Genomic DNA, 23,614 nt, shown 5'->3' with positions numbered 1-23,614 from the left:
ATATATATATATATATATATATATATACACACACAAAATATATACACATCAACCAATATTACTTAACACAGGATGTTTCTGAACAAACCAACATGTTTAATTAATTTAAAAATGTTGTTAATGATGTTTTAATTAGCATTTTATGATTAGATAAACACAAAAACACAGTACTGTTAAAAATATCAAAAAGCAAAGTTTATAGGAAATAAAACACAAAAAATCTTCATAGTCACCTGATCACTCAAGTGGAGCATTTATGAAACACGTAAAATGTGGATGAACTCACCAGGACAGCTCTACACTCCTCTCGCTCCTGTCTGATATGTTTAACAGTGGAGTACGGCGAAGAGTGTGTGTTTGTGGGAGCGTCACTACACTCCGCCCTGTCTCAAACACACTGTTTCTCTCTGAAATGACACTGGGACACACCCCTCTCCAACCCACGCTGATCAGATTATAGAGTCTCTCTGTGCCTGTGGCCAACATAACCTTCCGCTCACCCTCTCTGTCAATCTCCCGGCCTCTTTTCCAAGCGTTCTCACAGTAAAATCTGACAGGACAGTCACTGCAGAGAAAATCCACCTGCAAAACCTGAGAAACTCCTGTTGCCATGGTAGCAGAGCATCCCATAACACAACTCACGCTGGTCGTTCAAAGAGACGACAGAGTTACACACACACATCATAAAGTGACAAACAAACTAGAACACGCACGCAAGACACTTAGACATTGAAATACTGCCATCTAGCGGCTCCACAAGTACAAAACACCTCATGAGCAGCTGTGACATTTTTTTCCACTTTTAAAAAATTTTGACATCAACTTATGTTATTCAACCTTTCTTGCACCACAAAAGAGGCATTATTTAGTTTTTTCATAATTACTTTCAAGCCTCACTCCTTCCCATGGAACTAAAGCATTTTTGCTACTCTACCTATAATGAATAAAAAAAATGATTCACCAATTCATTCCATGATCTGCAGAAGTCAGAGGTGTTTTATACATAATTTTTATAGTTAAACGTGGCTGTTCAACATGTTTTGGACTCAGATATAAAAACTAAAGTGTTTTATAGTTGTGATAGTTGCATTTAGTATCAATTGACCTGTTCATTCTCATGCTGTAATCCTAGATATTACATTTCTTCAATGTAGTTAGCTACTTTTTGTTAGCAGCTTTAAATACAGCTAATGACTTGGAAAGCTACAGTTTTCAAAGAAGCTTCCCCATCACTGCGTCTAATGTTACACAGTACAACAGATGGTTCATTGTGCTGCACTGCCACAGCTGGTCAATAAAGGATCAGACAATTGTATGAGTTCAAATCTTTCTGGACACAATGTGATTCTTATCAGGTTATAGTTGCTTTTCAGCTCTATTTGGCTGACTCACCCTGATTTGTGTCTGCCCTTCATCATGGGCCCTGGGTCTCTCTTGGACATGCTGTGGTCATAGCTGGGGTCTACGAATTTGAAGACGTGAGTGGCTCCGAACTGGACCGTCACGCCGCTGCGCAGAACCGTAGTGTCAGAGATCCGCTGTCCATCCACGAACGTCTCAGCGTCCAAACTGACAGGGGTCACGGTCACTAGCCCATCCGCATGCATCAGGTCACAGTGGTGAGGCAGAATCCCAGGCCCAAACAGCTGCGGTGCATAAAAATCAGGGATGTGTTTTTAAACGCATTTTCACTGTTCCACACTACTGCACTAAAGTTGTCATTTATGCGTTTTCCTTACCTGAATGTTTCCATCTTCACTCTGGTCAGATCCGACCTCAGTGACGCTGTGCTGTAGTCGATAAAGTTTGGGTTTATCCCTGGAGTCTGACCCATCTGCAGAGCAGCCACAGAGCAGTGAGACACACACATTTGCTTTTGTCTGCATTTCACTCACACTCAATTCAAAACACAAGCATGTGCACGCTTGCACAACCCATCAGTGTCACTTCTGTGCTTTAGGCCATGTAATTAAGAATATGCAAAACTGCATGTTTCTAAATTCGTCTAGTCAATGGGCTAACTAAACTACTGTGTAATTAGGCTGTTTTTGATCCTGAACATAAAGAAGCAACTCCTCCGAGAGGGTTTTCCAAGGTTGTACAGTATGCTAATTAAAGCACTGCCACCAAAAATACACCACCATTCAAAAGTCAGGGAGAATTTTATTTTTTAAAGAAATCAATAATTCTATTCAGCAAGAACATATCAAAATTATAAAAAGTGACAGTTATAATGTTACAAAATAATATTTCAAGTAAATGTTATTCTTTTGAACTTTCTATTCATCAAAGAAACCAGAAAAAATGATCAAGGTTGCCACAAAAATATTATGCAGCACAACGGTTTGTTTTTTTTAACATTGTTAATAATAAGAAATGTTTCCTAAGCAGCAAATCAACATATAAGAATGATTTCTGAAGCATCATGTGACACTAAAGACCGGAGTAAAATTCAGCTTTTCCATCAGAGGAATAAATTGCATTTTAGAAAATATTTAAAAAAAAAAATATTTTAAATTGTGGTATTTCACAATATTACAGTTTTTATTGTTTTTTTGATCAAATAAATGTAGCCTTGTAGCATAAGAAACATCTTTCAAAAACATTTTAAAAATTAACTTTAGAATGGTACTGCATATAAATACTGACCTCACGAATCAACTAGTTGGTTGTTAAATGACTAGTTGACCCTCATGACATATCCTTTCTAATAATTGTTAAGTACTTTCCAAGAATACTGTGCAAAAACAGACTTTTCTATTATTGGAAATTTGAATTTGATCAGAATTCTTGGAACTTGCTGAGAAAAAAAAAAAAAAAGAACTTTTATAGAAAATCCTGGGTTATAAATGATGATGGGGTGGTTAGTTTTGTATTATAACTCTTAGATTAGTGAGATGATTGGCAATTAGGAGTTGTAAGCAAAATGCAAAAGCACAAACCATAAAAGGAGGAAAAAACGGCTTAAAACATGACAGTGCGTGTCAAAATATCTTCATAATACTGGTGTTAGAGACCCTTTTGTATATATTTTGGGAAAAGTATTTTGTTCAGTCGATGAAAGCCTGAGACAGCCTAGGCAACTTTATAGAGTTATTTTATGACATTTTGTTAAAATAAAAATACAAAAGACATCTTTTTCTTTTGAATAACATGCACAAAAAGGCCAGGAACATGCATTAAAAAAGTAAACAGTCAATTTTAATGTCATGTTGACTTTTAGGCAAAGATCTTTTACCATGAATACATTGTAAATAATACCCCAAGATATTTAGCACTTACGTAAGAGTCTAAGTGGGCAATACTGGGAACTTTGTACCAACACAAGGAACAATGTGCTATAAAACTAAATGCTTTACCAGAAAATACCACATCCATCTCCTCTTGTGCCAACAATTTGACCACATAACTGCACACATTACTTTTAGGGCACAAAAAAAAACAAGTAGGTCAGTTTTCATTTTGCAGAAGAGTTTTATAGCTTCTCTTTCAGAGTGTGTTTCAGAGAATGAGGTAGAGCAGGGAGGGTGGGAGGTGCAGGCTGGTGTGTGTTACCTTCATGATGGCGGTAGTAGTAGGCATAGTGACTCCCTCGCCCTAGCACGGGACGCATGCACAGGAGCCAGGAGCAGACAGAACGGCGGGACACACACCGACACACGCCAACAACACGCCAGAGAGAGAGAGAGAACGAGAGAGAGAGAGAGAGATACAGAGAGAGGAAAAGCCAAAGAGTACCAAACGCAGCAAGAAAGAGAAAAAAGCGCCCATAAGCAAGTGGTCAGTCTGTCAGCGGACACACACTCCAGAGAGGAGTTAATATGTCAATCAAATCTCAATTTCCAAGGACCAGAGAACCCTCATGACAATTCTACCCCATATCCACACCAGACAACAGCATGTCTTTTTTTCTGGGGTTTTCAGCTACTCCAGCCGTATTTTGTGTCCATCGAAAATCATTTGATTTGATTTGGTATGCCTCATATTTTTTATTTGACTCATGATGTAACTATAAAAAAAAAAAATTACTAAAAATAAATATAGTAAATATAATTTAATGAGTATTTTATGAGTATTTTCCTCCCTTTTATATATTACAACACAATACAATGTAATATAAAATAATAATACAAAATTTAATGTTAATTGAGTATATAAATCATTTTAAAAATAGCAAAATGCATATTAAAATAATGTAATATACTGTAATATAATATCTAAAACTTGTTCATATACATAAATACATAGTATATAAATATATAATGTAAATTTAGTGTAATAAAAATAGTATAACAGTATATTAAACAAACAATTTAGTATAATAAAAGTATAATAAACAAAACACATAATATATAATATAATGTAATATTATATGATGATATAGTAATATATTATATATAATACATAAAATTGCATATAAATACATAGCACATATAATATTAAATAAAGGCTAAAATTAATATCAAATATACCATAATAATATATTTTTTAATTAATTGTTTCTAGTATTAACCAACAAAATAATATACAGTAATTTAATAAAACAATATAATACAGATAAAATTTGTAGAAATAACTTAAATATGTTTCTCTATTATAAAATAACTCGTGCAAAGTACAATTTTTATACTAATGTTTTTTTTTTGTTCCTGAAGTTAACATTGATTGATTAGCGAACTTTTAGAAATGATGTGAAGCTTTAATGCTTTCATTGTAGACAGCCTTTAGTTTTTGTCTTTGCAATGCGACGTGGGTTGCCTCCAGTATCGATGCAGTGTCATTACACATCAGTTCCTGCTCAACTCTTTGCAGTTAAAAAGCATTGGTTATAAACGCAGTGACAGGGTTAGTTGTGGCAGGGGGAGGAACAGTATGCAAGCAGCAGTTAGACTGAGAGACAGCGTTAGTGAGGGTCAGATCTAGATGATGTGAAGTTTCAACTCTAAAAAAAACAACTTGACTGAAACTAAGGTATATTTTAAGGGATCTCACAAGCTGACTCTACAGCGGTCCAGATACTGAACTCATTTGTTCGCCATAGCTCTACTCATGCGTGAATGTCAGTGGGCAATCGGTGGGCCGCTCTTCACAGCTGTCACATCAGTGCAACTGAAACTCTATGAGATCAACACAACTGATCGAGGAACAGCTCTGCTAGCATTCAATGACTCACAAAGGCCTCTGCTTCTGCTCTAAAGTTCCTAGAAAAAGGATGTGCTGTCACAGTGTATGTTTGTGTGTGTCACCTGGGCTCAGTTCAACCAGGTAGGGTAGTTTCTCGGGAGGAATGGATCCGTGAGGTGGCCCCATCCTGTTGTCGGGTTTACGTCCTTTCCTTGGAGCGTAGTCTGGAGGACGCTTTTTCAGCTGGAATACTAAAGCCTCTGTGAAATTGACATAATAGCACATTAAAGTCAACAGGGGGCGGTATAACATGGTGTAAATGAGAGGCTCTTGTATTATACTCATTTAAATGCTTTAAGCATGTCAAATTAAGGCATAAATAGAATATAAAATGCATCTACACTACATACTACAAAAGTTTGGAAGCAATAAGATTTATTCTTTTCTTAAAAATTAATACTTTTATTGTGCAAGGATGCATTAAATTGATCAAATGTGACAGTAAAATACACTCAAAAAAAAAGTTTTTTTGTTTTTTTTTGAAGAATCATGAAAGAAAAATGTACCTGTTTCTACAAAAATATTACGAAGCACATTTTCAACACTGATAACAAAAAATTATTCTTGAGCACCCAATCAGCATATTAGAATGATTTCTGAAGGATCATGTGACACTGAAGTCTGCTGAAAATTCAGCTTTGTATAACCGGAATAAATTATATTTAAAAAAAGATTTAAATATAAACGGTTCTTGTAAATCACAATAGTCCACAATATTACTGTTTTTACTGTAATTTTGATCAAATACATGTAGCCTTTGAGCACAGAAAAACTTTTTAAAAAACAAAACAAAAAAAACAAAAACACCAAAAAAGATATTGAAGATGTTCCAAAAAGCTCCAAAATTTGTCCAAAAATTGGCTTAAGAAATGGTATGTGGCTGACCTTTGTCGCTTGTCCAGTCTCTGAGAATCTGCAGAGGGCAATCTGTGTCGTCTAGTATGGTCTCCTTCACTGGTTTATCATTTGCATGAATCACCTGCACAAAGCAAACATGCACACACTTTCAGAGTCTTAAAAATTCTACTTTATTACCCAAAGAACTGAAGTTTGACTTCTTTGGCAAAGCATGCTAATATTTCACAGTGCTCACTCCAGGCAGGCATTAGACACCTGCTTTAGTGACAGATACACGCTCCCTGCCACGATTTAACGGCAGCTTTATGGACGAGCTGTGTATGTAATTAAAATTGGCCAGAGTGATGGGAGAGGATATTTCAATGCCACAGAAACTCTCAGTGTGATTGGCTGAGACGGAGTCTGAAAAGAGCTGGTGAGCACCAGCGCAGACAGCCCAAGGTTGACCGTTTTGTACCAGCGATGTTTGTCATTCGCTGACAGCAGATTAGACCGGCCACTTCAAGCACTTCCTGCTCTCCTCCTCTACACTTCCTCTTCGTCCCAACGTATATCTCCATCTTTCGCTCAGTGCAGCTCTAAACGTGTGCAGGCGGGGCACCTTACAACTGCACAATTCAATTACTCTCAGAAGAGGTGACGCAGATGTCAGCTCCTGGCTTTAATCTGGAAGACAAATCGTGCAGTGGCCTGATGAAATATGCTGGATTTGATCACAGGAGGGGTCCACGGAGAGAGCTGGACACGGCAGAGACGTTCAATCGTCTTAATAACTCTACAGCAGACCCACATGGTATTCGGAAGAAACTTTCACAGATTTTCACAGAATTGAAAGGTCCATGATTAATGATTATTTTACATGCCTCACCCATGTTCATCAGTTATATTTAACTTAATTCTCAGCTACAACACATTTTCAATTCAATTTTTACTAGGGATGCCCGATATTACAATTCTGGTAAACAGCCATAATTATGATGTTATGGTCAATGTTGATCGATAAATAGCCAATATCAAAATGTACAAATTTTGAAATCTGTAAAATTACTACTAACAACAACAAATTACTAATAATTAATAAAATAATTCATTATTAAATTAATAACTTATAATTTAAAACATTTATGGGTATCTACAGTTTCAAAAATCAAATGAAAGGCTTTTAAGAGCTTTTTAAGACCTACATAAATAAAACTAATACCTTATGTCTATTCAGAGGAAACCCATACAATTTTAAAATCTCAGTTTATTTTACATCATTTACTTGAATGAATGATGTTTAAGCGTTGATTAGTTGTTAATAGAGATTGACCGATATCTCGATTTACCGATATTTTTCCCGATATTTAAGCATTTTACCATAATCGGATATCGGTTTACCGATATTTACGCATTTTTCCATAATCGGATATCGGTTTTGTCATATCGGATTCACCGATAAACGCCGCCATCTTGTGGGTGTTTTGAGAATTGCGCGCAGGATCGTCATTGCAGCGCGTCTGAGGGGAGACGAGACAACAACAACAGTGTGCACAGGTAGCCTACTTGATTTGCTGTAGTTAGTAAACTTTATTTAACATAACAGCCATCAAATTAGTAATTAGTAATGTATTACATAAATGCCTGATAAGCAGTTTACACAGCTTGGCTCTAAGAAATAGAGACGAACTCACGGAGTCACGTAAAATAATCCATCAGTCTGTCCCAATAAATATTTTTGCCTGAATTTAAATAATATTAAATAATATGTAGCCATGAATGAGCGCATGTTGGAAATAAAAGTGCTGAATTTAATTCTCTCCGTTGTCTATGCTCATCATTAGTCTCGTGAAGTCGGAGTCACGTAGGCTAATCTCAAGTCCTCTCCAAATAAAGACATAACTTTGCATGAATTAAATACAGCCATGAATGAGCGCATGTTGGAAATAAAAGCGCTAAATTTAATTCTCTCTCTGTTGTATATGCTCATCATTAGTCTCGTTTCATATTGCCATTCACTCAGCGGTTGATGCTCAGGAAATGCTCCAGCACGGCCACCGCATGTTACTTTTAACAAGATCCACTTGTTTAAAACATGCTAAATTATATTAACATTTACTATATAACCATTATTTCGTTAATAAACATCTAAATAAATACATCGCTATGGAAATTAATTATTTATTATCTCCGTGAACGATCGCAATTTGAGTAGCCTATAGATTCGTGTAAATGCATAGATAAACCGCACTGTCAGCAGGCATTTCATAATCTAGAATGACAAAAACAAATAATTCTGATATAACATACCAGCTGAGAAATGCAATAAAACACGATGTTTTGTTTGTTATATTTCAATATTCCAGAGAATATTATTCAGTGAATTAACATTATCCAGTGAATTATTCTTCACTCTTTAGCCTATTAAACAGCTTATAAACCTAAAACTGTAGTTTAAAATGAAGTTATGACTCTTGTCCTTTATTTATTTTATCCATTTGAAAATGAGACATTCTGCATTTATTTTGCTTAGTGTTAAACTCAGTGTTGCCGCTGATGCTTTTTATAAATAAAATGTTTTATTGTTGTAATATGATTAAATTTACAACAAATATTAAGATTAAATTCAACATAAAAGACTGTTAATTTTCAACTTTTAAAAAAAATTTTTTTTTAAGATAACCGAGTGAAGTAAGTCCATACTTCACTTTGGTTTTTCCTCCTTTCAGTCATTTATTTACTTTATAACAGTAAATAAATATCGGTTTTGCATATTGTTATCGGACACGCAAAACATGCAAATAAGTGAATTTAAGCATCATTACAACAGTACAGTATGAAAAAAATGAATACACATTTTGAGATTCATTAAAGATATACATTTAACAGTTATTAAATTATTAATATTTAAAAAAAAAAATTAACTTTTAGTCACCATTAGATGATGGCAAATCTAATTTAAATGTAAAACTATAGGAAATGAGCATGCACAATTAAATATCCATGACATGGGATCAACATATTGTCCATCCCTTCATTCTTCCATGTTAAAATCCTGCAGATTTTAAAAACACTTTCTGACAGAGCTGCATTTATCATAGGGAAGAACAACTCTGAAAGCATTAGAAAACTAAACACTGTTAAACCTCACCTGGGCAATGCAGTAATCTCTGGGATTTTCCTTCTCCAGGCCGTATTTCTCCAGAGCCTCGGCCACAGCAAAGTCAGCCATATCAGTAGTTGAGAGCAGGATGGTTTTGTAGGGAATGTTTGGCTTCAGACTATCAGCGTAGATCCTCAGAGTCCCTCCTGAAAGAGAGAGAGATTGTGTGAAAGATAATAGGCCTTTATCACACTTCCGCGTTCGAAAAGCAGAAGATTCAAATAGTAGCGTAAAAGAACTTCCGCTGCAGGCTCGATCAATGGCTGTGCCCATAGTACGGCTTTGTTGTGGATTATTTATGTAGAATTTAGCACAGATACGTCTTCTAAAGACACCAATCTCAGTTTACAACAATTAATTGAGTATTATGAAACGAAGGAATATGTTGTCACGATATCCAGATGCGTATTTCGTGACTTAAACAGGAGCGCGCGAGCCATACTGTATGTGTAAAGGCAATTCTTCACAGTCTGATCACCTTATTTCAACACACAACAGCGAGAAAACTATATAAACAACATATCACATTAATAAGCATTAGAAATAGCCAAAGCTTAAAACATTACTATAGGCTGTATGATTAAATTAAAGGTTTAGGGCAAACTTGTATTAAACATGCTCATATTTTTTTCACGTGCTGACTTTATGATGCAATCCTCTATATTTGCATCAAATTTAAGTTGTTCAAATAAAGAAATATTTCAAGCCCATAGACAATAATGAAAAATAAGTTTGATCATATTAATCGAGTTATTCTCCGTGATTGCGTGCAACGATTGAATATCATATACTGTGAACAAGAGCGGGAGGTTAATCACAATAAATATAATTAAAAAATAAACTAAATAATATTAAAATTAAATCAGTCCGAGTATTCCTCTGGCAGTAACTTGAGCTGCGTGCTCTTCATTAATCTGACTGGCAACACCGCAGCTGACAGTCGCGTCGCTCAGTTGGCTAATGTTACACATTAAAATGAAGGATGACATGATGCATGGTATGGAAACGGTATAAATATGCAGTTTTAACATTGACGTTTATTGCATCAATGTTCAACTAAACTAAATTAGTTTAATTTTCTTCACAAAAATGCCATCTGTCCATTGGCAATAAAGCGGGCGGAAATTCCTTTACTCTACTAATCGGAGCCGGATGTGACAACACGCGGACTGTGATAAAGGCCTATTAAGAACTAATAGTGTAGCTTAGCAGCAGACCAATATATCGGCAAGGCCAATTAATCAGATGATAACTGGCTTTTCGAGATTACTAAAATTGGCTGATAATACAAGAGAATTAAAAACAAATAGTGCAGATTAGTGGTAGACCGATATATCGGAGAGGCCAATTAATCAGAATCGGCTGATAATCATGCCCATGAACTCCATGCACAGCTACCTTGTGTCAGATCCAATGTCTAAAGGCAGGCCGATATAGGGGCAAGGCCTTTACTGATGGCCTATTAAATGAATAATGGAGATTTAGGGTACCAGCATTAGCACAGAAAATATTCCTCTTAAAACACCATCCCATGTTCTGAATTTTGGCTGTGCCCAATGTAGGTTGAAGGAATTTTATTAGTATGGCAGCACACACAGCGTGAGAACTCAAACATCCCGAACACTGGGATCTAAACCCAGCCGCGTGCTCGACTAAGCCTCTTTAACCAGTTCACACACTGCTTAACTCTTGCCGGACGGGGTGAATGTGATGAGTTACTGGGAGCCTTTCTATGTGTGTCACGTTAAGGATTTGCCTCTGGTCTAAACCCTCGGCTGCAGACATACATTATTATCCTGATTACATAAGCTTGTAAAATCTAAATATCCGTGTCTGTCCAGTACACAAAGGCTATTTTAGGCATCAGTGTGAACAGAGCAACGAAATAAAGTTTTATGTTGAGGTCTGGAATGGTTTTCCACTTGAAAGTAGGTGGTTCATTGGCAGAAAGTCCCAACAAGTGCACTGGAGATGCCAGGGCTCTGGTTTAGTGCTCTCATTATATAATTACAGTTTTCAGTGCCCCATGGAGACAAACTGCTGACATCATAGCCTATTTTATATGAAAAACAAACACTAAGCTATTTTTGCACCAAACAGTCTGTAGACACACACGTAGAGCAGTAAAATTAGTCTATTTATCTTCCAGAAAAGCTCAATGACCATAGATTTAATTCTTATAATGCACCAAAAATAAATGTGCACAATTATTTTATGCTCATGTCTGTGTCCTGTTCTGAATGAATTACTTTTGTAGCTTAGCTTCCATATATGGTCATAAGACTTCCATATGCAAACGTTCTCTGTTATGATTGGCTAGACTCTTTGCATGTGAAATGAATAACAAGGCCTCCCTGCTGAATAATCACTTAGGAGTTGATATGCAAGTCTGGACAGTTGTATGTCAGTGTAGATTATGTTGATGTATTCGAGGCATACAAACCTGAATCCGGTCGACCGTCTCCGCTACGGAATTCTTGCATTCTCTTCTCCAGCTTCTGTTGCCGTCTCCTCTTCATCACCACCTCGGGGTTAGAAATGGTCCTTGTGAAACTGGTCTCTGGCATGTCTTTATATACCTCAGCAGCCAACCTGGAGTTCTCTCTATCAGAAAGAGAGACAAAAGTAAGTCAATTAATTCTACAGAAAGAAACCAAAAATGTCCTTTCACGAATGATTAGGACAAGAGACAAAAAAACTGAATGGATTTAGTTTTAAAGACGCTCTTATACGATTTCTTACTAATATCCCTTTTAAATCGACTATTGCCTTTATGTGATTGTCTATCATACAAGCCGAACCAGCTGACACTCCTCACCCATCCTCGCGGTTCAGTGTGTGATCGTCTCCATCTGGAATTCTGGAAAAGGCCTCCTTCTCCCTCTTCTTCTCTTTCTTCTTCTCCTTCTTGGACAGTGTTCTTTTGAAGTTCTGGATCACCCCCTCCTTCTCTTTCTCAGGACCATTTGTCAGAGTTCTCTGGTGGAGAGATCAAGAGGAAAAATAAAAGAAAAAATGTTTAGAAAAACTGCAGTGGTATATGAAGCGGAGTAGGCTACGACTCGGTTTAGAAAATTCGAATGAATTCTTAGCACCTGCTTTAATGTTTATTTGTCTTTCGCTTAGTGGAAATTTATTTTGGAATGAAATGTTTAAAAATGAAATGGCATCACTTGTTTTATTTATTTTTTTAAAATAAATAAATTATTAATTAAATGTGAATTAAATTATAATTTTTCATTTTAAGCGACTTTTTATTATTTAAACGATTTTATATGATAGTTTTTATTAATTCTTATAATACTAATAGTTTACATCATTAGTTTAAATATTTTTATATTTTAAATGACTAAATTTTTATTTAAATTATTTTTAATACTTAATTGCATTATAAACAAATATAAGTTAAAAGGGTGAATGTTTAAGGCTAAATTATGGGGAACAATGTGTTTCTATTGACTTGAGCTCTTAACACAGCTGTGATTTTGCAATACATCATAGGAAACACTCCAAAGATTTACAGGGGGGGGATTTCAAAATATTGCGTTATGAGTGAATAGTAAGAGCCAAAGCAAGGATTGCAGAGTTCAAATTCAAGCATGCTGAACAAGTTACTCTACAAGAGAGCGGCCAGACAGATGTCACAACATCACTTCAACTCCACATCATCAAATGGATGAGCTGAGAGCAACTAAGCAGCAGATTTTTAGAATGTTTTCAGTTCACAGTTGATATAAAAGCAATCCGTCCTAAATACAGACACGAATCACAATTTGCACACTCATGGTCACACTTATTCACCTTTTTTGCAACATAGAAGAAAGATATTTTCTGTGAATGTGTGAGACGTCATTAACTGCTGTATTTAAATGACTTGAATAATAGTGCAGTAAACAGTAAAACATGATGAAGATCAGTTTCCAATATCAAGCAGCATAAAATGGACTGTTTTTGTACAGCTTAAATAACTGGAAGCGAATGACACCAATACATTCTCACAGTTGCTTATATTAAAATAATTTTAGCTTTCGTTCGCAATGTATCTGCAGCAGGCAAATGCAAATGCTGTTCTGTGTGTGTGAAGTTTTGTGGCAAATCTAAGGTGACAAAAACATGAATAAAACAGTGATGCTGTCATCCTCTCATCCTAAACACTTACCAAGTTATAGTCGTAAACAGCTGCCACTAGTGCTTACTTTGATGACACAAACATATCGCAGTTTAGAAGGTAGAATTGAACTTTGGTTCGGGCTGAACAATCAAACAATGCGTGAAAATAGCCTAAAATGCAGAAAATTGCTGGGATCTACCACCCACACATTCCTGCAGACTCAGACACTCCTAGCTCTTATTTTATGTCTCTTTGGGGAGCCTTGCTGCACACAACACTAAGAGCCACTGAAGTGGAGAGAGAGGGAGAGAGAGACAGACGGAGTAAAACGAAAAAAAATAAAAATTGATCTGCTCCACTTAAGTGAGGAAATGAAGTGTCTGCTGATGCCTGTGTGTTTGTATGTCCTGAGAGGGTTTTTAACTGACGTGCAATGGGCCGGCTTGCAGAGAAGATGGTTTCAGGGGCCGTCTGAACAGCAGGGGACTAAAAAAGCTGTTCCAACATAACCAAGAGCAGAAAACTCAACAGGAACAAACACAGACACCCTCAGTGCATTATCGTAAAACTATAGCTTCTGCTTTCAAGCAGAACAAACCACAGAACCAGGCTCTGTGAAAGCAAGTTGGGTTTGTTTACTAACTTTTGGTCTGCATCCACGTTCTCTCACCTTGGGAATGATGTCGTTCTCGTTCTTGAGTACAAAGCGGCCCTCTCTGTCGTCTTTGTTCCAGTTCAGCTGTACGACCAGTGGTTTCTCGTCCAAGTCCAGTTTCCTCTCTTCTGTCACAGAGAAAGATTATGCCAGTCAGAAAATCACCTCTCTATGGATTTTAATCAGTAGACTGAAACCAAAATAAGGCTACAGGTCCAAATGGGTCTCATTTATGAAAAACAAACAAAAGAAATTCCAAAAATCCATTCTTTTCCAAAATTATTGCATTTAATTCAAAGTGACATTTCCTCAAGGAAAAGGTATAAAAACTTTTACAGAAATTTAATGTGTCAATGTTGACTATTCGACTTTTTATTTGACTATTTTACAAACTACAGATATTTTTGTCCACTGGAAACTTGTAGAAAGTCACATTTTCAATGTTTTATCAGATGAACGATTGATAATATATTGAACAGACTAAACCCTCAATAAAGCCTCTTGCCCCTCGAATTCAATGCACTGCACTCTCACTTACTAAAGACCTAAAGACTAAAGGCCTTCCTGACATATTGTATATGCAAAAGACAGAATGTTCTCTAGAAAATGAAAGAGCAAATATTAAATGTGCTAGCAAATGCAACCAGATCAAATAAAACATTAGGGTCTGAAACACACTCTGGAAGCATGCAGCTATATGCAATGTTGCATTATGAAGTGAATTTTGACTTTTCCCTAATGCAACAATGTGACATTGAGGGAGCACAAAAATAACAGTAAGGACATAAAATGTCACAAAACAAATTCGATTTCAAATAAATTCTGTTAAAAAAAAAATGTATCATGGTCTCCACAAAACATATTAATGTTTTCAACACTGATAATAATAAGAAACATTTCTTTATTTCCATGTGACACTGAAGACTGGAATAATGATGCTGAAAATTCAGCTTTGCATTACAGGAGTGAAATTACATTTTAAAGTGTAATGAAATAGTAAATTGTAAAAATATTTCACAATATTACAGTTTTTAATTGGTGAACATCAGACGTCTTTCACAAACTTTCAATAATCTTACCGACCCCAAACTTTTGAATGATACTGTAGGTTTATACAGGGTTGATACTGCGACAAATTCTTCTAAATGTATTACTATTCATTTTAATAGTAAAAAGTCACAAAATGGCATTTTGATGATATTTGTGTCCCTATAACTCACCGCCACTGACGTGGACCTCATAGAGGGAGTATTTGGGAGAAGACAGCATCCTCATATCCGGTCTGAACTTTTCCGCCAGCGTCTCGATCACATCCTGCGTGGTCGCCGTGCTGGACACTCGGATACACTTTGTGGCGAAGTTCCCCGCCACACGATCCTGGAAGTAAAAACGCATCACGCCATGGAACTCCAAGTCCTGAAAGAAGAAAAAGAATATAACAATCAGTGCATGCCATTTCGGTCCATTTTATTTTCCTATTTCATTACACATTCCCCTTCAAGTACATGCACTTTTAAAGAGCAACTACATCATGCAGATTCACCATAAGGCTGCCGCAAAAGTTCATCTCTACCCCATCTGCGGTTTACGATTAAATCTAGCAGGAGGCTACATCTGTACCATCTCTGTTGTGTGTGAAAAAACGAGCAGCTCTGTGTGGCAACATTAAACTCGTAACCTGCAGCGGAGGCTGATATTTGAGCTGGCCGAGCAGGATGTATCTGGGACAAGAGGACAGCAGCCTTAGGACAACAGCGAAGACATGCTTGAAGAAACCTTTGTGTGTGTATAATAGAGGAGCAGGCGTATCAGCATTCACTGATATTGTCTGATTATACCACAGCAATATGAGCATCAAGAGCGTTTTATACTCATCTTGATGAGCTGTAATAGCACACCACTGATACACAGCTCATTCACACTATACAGTGCTGTTTCTGGACACACCCGACCACACACACCTGCTTGCATGCCACACTTACATACATACGAGATATTTAGACCCTCAGGGTCATGATGAGGCAACTATGAAAACACTCACATCAAACTACAGACAAACAATGCAGACAGCAAGTGCTAAATATAATATTGAACCCCTAATCATAAGTATTAAAATTGTCAACACAAATACGTATGTGTTTTTTACTTTTCAAAGTGACTGGACAATTTTGCCAGTAAAACTCTGAACTTTTGAAGGGCACCTCCCATCCATTATTTACCGCAATAAGCATTGTGCTTTGGTACTTTCAATATGAAAAAAAGTCTCAGATTTCAAATTATGTCCATTATATTGCAGTATTCAAACAATAAATGCCGTTTTGGCGCTGTTTAATGTGTTGCGCGAGGCGCAAGTGAACTGATCATCTCCTCCGCTTTAATACCAGTTTCAGCACAAAATAAACATGACTAAACATCCGAAGGCAAGTTAAAAGAAATAGTACAACTTTACAATCCGCATCCCGTCTCATGTAATCGCTCAATCAGTTTCAGCCACGTAAAGAGTCAATATAACGGCTTGTAAACAATGTCACGTAACGTCACACAAACTGTAGAGAGTGGCATTTTGATAAATATATGCACCATATAACACATAAATTATAAATGTTACTGTTCTTCGATGTTTAATTTATGCTTGAATAAATCCATCAAGTTATGACGGCCACCATTATGTTTATTTATTTTATTTTTTTTAACTAATTGAAGGAGAAATATTATGATGTAATTGTAACTGTATTATTTTAAAAACTTCATTAAGTGTAGTGTAAGTGTTCATTAAGTGCGGTACTAACTGACTCGCGTGTATATTTTACAGCATTATACATTATACAGCATTTTTTATTTAATTGAGAAAATTCGGCATGTACTGTGCCTGGTATATATCCAAAATAATACTGAATCGAATCGGTAATCGAATGGCAAGCTTGTGAATGAGAATCGAATCGATTCGAATCGTGAAATGTGTGTCAAAAAACAACCCTATTCAGTCTATATAGGCCTATGTTTTCATTTAGAATAATATGCACTGATAAATAAACTGAAGACAAAGAACCTTTAATAAGGAAAAAGGGTAAATTCAAGATTTTGCATTATTATTTTTATAGCACTTTTCCCAATCTGTGTTGCTTCAATAGCTGCTTTAGAGAACAAGTGCCTTAATGACTAAAAGCCACCAATGAGCATTGTAGTGGAGGGAAACAAAGGCTCATTTCTGAGCAAAATAAATACGCAAAACACAGATAAGGGAAAACATTTTGGGCTTCTAATTCCTGAAATGTGAGTGTGTGCGCGAGAGGTGTGACTTCAAACATCAAGAGAACAAATGCCATGGCAACCAGAACAATGAGTGTCAGGAGAGTCACCGTGTGTTTCCTCAAAACACAAAGGGCCATTTCCTGTCAGCTTTAGCGTGTACACCAACTTCAACCGGTTTGACTATCTGTAACAAAAGGCCTAATAAAAAAAAATCATCAACTCCCATTACAGTGAATTTGCCAGAGTTATGGGCCATTGCTAGGTAAAACAAAACATAATAAAATTTAAAAAAAATTATTAAATTAAATGTCCAATAAATCACTCAATTTCTTAATAAATCCCAAAGAATTTTTCCTCAATTTTTTTGGTACTTTAATGAGATTTTAGAGCCAGAACTATCAGTTTAGCATGCCGGATTGTACTAGACTTCATATAGTTCAATTATCTAGCGTGCACAGACACAGGAAGACAGGACAGACTCTTCGGCTTCACACAAGAATGTCTTTGAAGCCCGGTAAGAGGGTTTGCTGATGAAAAGGATACATATGAGCACTACGGCTGACTGTTTGCCCCCTGCCGTCCCACCTTTGACCTTGGAACTCTAAACCCTGCTGGAGAAAACTCATCCCAGCTTTATCATCATGCGTGCAGAGGGACGCGCGCACAGTCTGAAGATCTGGACTGTGCCGCGGAGCTCATAAATCAGTTATTGGGTGGGATGCGGTCTTTCATCTCTTATCCATTTGAATTTCAGGAATTCCACAGCTGAGTCAAACCTTCCATCCAGGCTGATATCACGCTTGTCTGCTGAGGACCATAAATATGTCAACTGTCACCGCACTCGGCATATGGAAAAACATGTGCGGAGCAACTGGAGAAATATAAGAGGTGGAATTTGAAAAATTCCCAAAAACATTGACGATACCTGATCCATTCAGGGAGGCTGGGTCCCTCGGTGGTGATTAAACTTTAGTTTAGGCCAATTTTATAGTAGTATCACTCAGATACTATAATAGTTTTCATAAGTATTTTGAATTTTTATTTTTCTATTTTCCATTTACATTTTATTTGTAGTAATTCTGTTGTGTTTGTCATTTTTCTTTTTTGCTATATAGTCTTTATTAATTTTTCTTCGCAACCTTTACTTATTTTAGTACACTAAGTTACACTAAAGCTGAAATAAAAATTCCACTTTCATTTTGAAGTTTTAGTAATTTTCTTGTCTATAGTTTTTATTAGCTTTTACTGCAATTTTAGTTATTGCATGACATTAAACTAAATTAAACAATGAAAAAACTATTTTATTACAGGGAACGTTTATTTTTTATTTTTTTAAGGATTTAGTTTTACTATAATAACTCTGGTTTAAGCGGAATTCTCACATTACGCTTTTCTAGAGATGGAAACTGCACAGCTGATAAACCCTGTGCTTTATGCACTGAAAGATCCTTTCAGTGGCAGTGTCAAAAAATATTCAGGTTGCTCAGAAATGCCTATGTCCTTAAGGAATGGTGAAATCCTACCAGCAGGGGGCGACGACAGGTTATTACAGCCTTCATGCAAATCATCAGACAGTTTGACAAGGACAATCTTATGAGCTCATAGCTTTATTTCGAAGTGGAGGAAAAGCATAATAAAACATGTCAGTGTAGAATTTCGGTCAAGCTTGTGGTGACCCGAACTTACGATCACACCCAGAATAACTGAAAACACATGGGACTGCAGCCACCTCCCAATTCACACCACACAAAGCATTTTAAAGCATTTATCTTCCCTGAAAGCGGCGTTTACTGACAACAGGACACAATTTTTGAAAAAAAATAAAATAATTGTGAGTGATATGCATTGCTATGATGTTCTGAGTGGTTGCTAACTTACATTTACATTTGATATGCTTTAATGAAAAGCAGCTTCATTTGAGATATAGTTTATCAGTTTATGCATTCCCTAGGAATTAAAAACACTATTTTGGCATTGCTTGCGCTATGCTATACGCCCCGAAATGTCTTGTTGAAATCCCTGTGTATAAGCAACAACAATAGTGATGCTTGCCTTCGTCAACAGGCTAAAGAAAAAAGGCTGTCATCAGTACAAAACAATAGCGGAGAATGCAAACAGGCTAATCTGCTCGCCACACACTGCGTATGACTAAACATTTCCATGTAGCAAACCGACAGTTAAGATAGGACTGAGTCAACAACTTCAGCCTGCATCCATCTGCAACGTCTACATACAAGAATGACCCTTTAGACCGCGAGGTCAGCATTCATCTATGCCCGAGCGCAATTAGCATACTAATAGCCCAGCTCTGTTCTAGACAGTCAGGCTCACCAATGTGCAAACATTCTCCTGCCTATCAATCTCCATAATAGGAAACAAGAACCAATCACTTGTTAGGCACGAGCAGGCCTCGGCTGACTGCTGTAGTAATCAGTTTAACTATACTTCTGCTCCACCAGAGTCATATCATGGAAAACAATTATTTTTTCGCTCTTTTGAAATAATAGTAGGGATGCACATTATTTTAGAATACCTTGGATATTTGAATGTGAATGCTTAATTCAACCTATTTTCAGGTTTTAGACCACTTTAGCAGTCATGTAACATAACTTCAGCATAATCTTCCATTGTCCATAATCATTGTTCCATAATCATTCCATTGTCTGGAAAAGCGGGCCCTCCTCATTTAAGACTCATCTTATCATTTAACTCTCATTAACTATTCAATTTTAAAATAATTATTCACATTTCATACTGCATATTATAATTCTGGAATGTCTAAATTCACTTAAGCATCATAGAATCATAGAAAGCATCAATGAAATGTTAGTGTTATTATATTTTTAGACAGAAATGTTTAATGCATTTAATATTGGTTTAATATTGGCCATAATAAAAATATAAATGCACATAGTATAAATACATTTGAAATAAAATCAAATTAAAATGTTTATAAAAAATAAAATAAATTATATATTTATTAAATATTATAACAATATTTTTAACATTTTTATATTTTTGAAACTAGTACATCCTCATAAAAGAGTCTGAATATATAGTCATACTGTACATAATGCTAATACTCTCCAAACTAAACTACGTTTAGAAATAGAAACGCTTAACACACTCAACATACAAATATTTAAATATCACTCTCTATTTAGTATTTAGCAACTAGTCCTTCTCTGATGAACAACAGTGGTCACTTGTATATAAAAGTATAAAATGTACTCAATTCTAAGAGTGACGGTGAGGATCAGAAGTGTCATCTAAACTTCAATTACGATGTTTTTGGTGCAAGAAAGACTTAAAATAAAATAAATAAAATGCTACAATTGGGATATAATATGGCTCCTTTAAATGTTCAGATTATTAAAACCTAGTAAAGTACTAGAGAGGTCATCGGGTTTTATTAAGTTGGTTTAAAAATCCAGTTAAAGCAGTGAAAGCACATTCCTGCGTGAGCACCTTTCACCTCTGACGGAGCTAATCCCGGGGGAAATCAATGTGTTCAACAGGTCCGTGACCTGGATTAATGCAGCGGTGTGTCCAGAGGGGCGGCGTTAACCCCACGTCAGCAGGACACCTCGCTCGCCGAGACAGAGGGCAAATTCCCAACACACGATTAACTTAGGCAAACATTTTCCTTCGCAGAAAATATCTGGGCTCAAAACGAATGACTTTAAAAGAAGAAATTAGAGTAAAAAGGAAGCAGCTGATTTTGCTGTGATGTTAGGCGTCCTAAATCAGATGAGGACAGACCAAAGCAGAACTAGAAAATCGAATTATATCTAAGTTTACATAACACACACAGCTAAATACTATGTAAACAACACTCTAAAGCCTTATAAACACATTCTGGGATGACAGAGAGATAATCTAAAGAATGTCAATATGAGTGAACAGGGAGAGAGAGAGAGAGAGGTTTGTCTTCTTCCTTTACTGACTCCTGTAGTTCTGTCTCTGAGGGCAAGAGAGTTGCCCCAATGTCATATCACACCCCATCTCATCTCAAATACTGAGAGATGACATTTCAAGCGAAGACGGTTTCAATACACGTCATTTTTACTGTTGGCAATCTTTCTCTGCAACACAAGTCACAGGAAGAGAAGAGCAAGGATGAACAGTGAATGTGCTTCTGTATCAATCAATAAAACAGTGTAGAAAAACTTTTTTTTTACTTGTATATTTTTATTATTTCAATAAAAGTTTAATCCATAGATTATTTTATATAAAATACATTTTTATTTTATTATTTCATTTTAAATAAAATAAAACTATATAAAATAATGAATATAAAATACATTTTATGCTAACACTAAAAAATAAAAAGTTTCTCAATTCAAAAATGGCTGCCATTTAAAATCAATTACATTTTATTCCAGGAAAACAAAGAGAGAAATGTGTGATACTGACAAAGACACCTCGGTTTAGTTTATCAGTAACATTCACCCACCCACATTCATCTCCCGATTAGTCATTTCTATCTATGAAACTATTACAACACTGAATGAAGCATTGTGTATGTGATTCACATAACACTGTACCAGAAACAGTGTTGCAGATGTAGTAACCAGTTTACTCCAGAGATACGGGTGAGGGTTTTTATTCACGAGTCTGTGACAGTAGTCAGACAAAGAATGAGCCATGGATGAGGTAAGCGTGTGGAAATGCAAAACATGTGACATCATAGGAAGATCAACGCCGCAGGACCACAGCCCTGAGCGACAGATCTATAATCACAGGTTTGAAAGTAGGTTAATCACCACTGTGCTTTTTAAAAACAGCCACTGTGCACAAGACGACCTCAAAAATAAAAAAAAAGTAAAACGTTTTTTGAATCAAAACTGACATTTATAGAGGAAAATACCCCAGTAAAGCTACAATTTCTTACAAGGATATGAAAGAAATAACCAGCACCTGAGCCAACAAACTGTTAGAGAAACACTGATATAGAGATACAGAGTTCATGTTCATACTAAAACTACAATTTTATTGTCAATTTGCAAAACTGAAAATAATGTACAGCAGGGAACAAAAATTTATATATTCTCAGCCTGTAACCTAGCATAGAAAATTAATATACAGATTGATTTTGGAAAAAGGTCTGATATTAGCTACTTCCAACTAGAGGGTGACACGGGAGTGCATTTTCAAACCTCTCCCGTCCCACTCCCACAAAAAAAAAAAAATCTTGTCCCGTCCCAATCCCACGAAAAAACCGGGGGGAAATCCCGTCCCGTTCCACTCCGGGAAGAATTACTCCCATTCCCTCTCACTCCCGTTTTTTTTTTTTGTTATTAATTTTTTTTGGCCGAAATCTGTCAGTTACAGAAAAAATATAGTACAGATCACAGCGTGCCCACCTTAGCTGAATAAAAACCCAAAATGTAGTTTTTTGTTATTATATTGAACTGAAAGCCAGTTTATGCACAGTGTAGGCTACATTGCACACATTCAATTTTATGTAAATCATCCATGCTAACACACGTTTTCTATTTGAATTTTGTTTTTTCATTTGAAAGGAGACATTTCACTCTCTATAGATATATTTTTCAAAAGACGGAGTTTCGAAGTTTCTCGCTCAGAGACCTAAAGCGCACCCTGTTTGCTTTAAGGCACAACATTTCGTTGTTATTCTGAGTGTACACAAATAAACGTAGAGTCTTTACAGATTCAAAAGTTGTATTAGGCTACTTTTATCTGTATGACCAAAAATTACGGAGATTTTAAGAGCAAGTGAGCGCACCGGCGCCTGTCCTGCAGCAAGCGTGCTATTCAGCTTCCACTCTCCACACAAACACTTCAATAGCGCACATTTCTCTAGGTTAAGATCATATTGAGTGGCCATGTAAAGTTGCTACTACATACATCTTTCAGATGAAAAGCCATATTTGAGGTCGATGAATGATAGTGTGTATTACCACACAGACCAGCCGCTAACGATCTGTCCGTCACGGACTGCGTCATTCACTTAACCAGCCACACCAAAGCAAATAGGAGGAGAGCGAGACAAGGCAACTAGAATTGAGTTCAGAATTAAAATATACAGTTTATTGTTTATTTATATAAAAGGTATATTTGTGTATAAAGTTGGGTATCATTACTATTCCCGGTCCCGCCCACTCCCGATGACATTTTTTCCTGTCCCGTCCCAATCACGTGATTCGTAGCGATTTTGAAATTCCCACGGGATTCCAGAAAAAATGTCAGCCTCTACTTCCAACATCCAAATCAATAAAATGAAATAAACATTAATAATAATAATAATAATAATAATAATAATAAACAAAAATATAAAAAAATACTAGTTAAACTAAATATATATTTTTTTTTTAAGTAAAACTAAAATGTAAAAAATAAAAAAAATAAACATTTCATTGATGTAAAAACAAACAAAAAAAAAAACATT

The 23,614-nt window shown here is 36.0% G+C and overlaps 1 protein-coding gene across 20 annotated transcripts in view; it reads right to left on the bottom strand.

Moving 5' to 3' along the window:
• afdna (afadin, adherens junction formation factor a) overlaps positions 1-23,614 on the bottom strand; it is a 115,087-nt gene that overhangs the window by 49,319 nt on the left and 42,154 nt on the right. For 12 of the 20 annotated variants that reach the window (XM_058755529.1, XM_058755528.1, XM_058755530.1 and 9 more), the window contains 10 exons: positions 15,171-15,366; positions 13,966-14,078; positions 12,003-12,163; positions 11,628-11,788; positions 9,173-9,330; positions 6,070-6,163; positions 5,247-5,384; positions 3,556-3,597; positions 1,740-1,834; positions 1,393-1,646 (listed from right to left, as the gene is read on the bottom strand). In XM_058755529.1, coding sequence (XP_058611512.1) covers positions 1,393-1,646; positions 1,740-1,834; positions 3,556-3,597; positions 5,247-5,384; positions 6,070-6,163; positions 9,173-9,330; positions 11,628-11,788; positions 12,003-12,163; positions 13,966-14,078; positions 15,171-15,366 — 1,412 coding nt within the window. The remainder of the gene's footprint in view (positions 1-1,392; positions 1,647-1,739; positions 1,835-3,555; positions 3,598-5,246; positions 5,385-6,069; positions 6,164-9,172; positions 9,331-11,627; positions 11,789-12,002; positions 12,164-13,965; positions 14,079-15,170; positions 15,367-23,614) is intronic. The other 8 variants (XM_058755531.1, XM_058755545.1, XM_058755544.1 and 5 more) reach the window with 3 other exon arrangements.

This window comes from Onychostoma macrolepis, chromosome 20 (genome assembly GCF_012432095.1).
Source record: "Onychostoma macrolepis isolate SWU-2019 chromosome 20, ASM1243209v1, whole genome shotgun sequence".
NCBI classification, from domain to species: Eukaryota; Metazoa; Chordata; class Actinopteri; order Cypriniformes; family Cyprinidae; genus Onychostoma; species Onychostoma macrolepis.
This window is presented reverse-complemented; position numbering and strand designations above follow the sequence as displayed.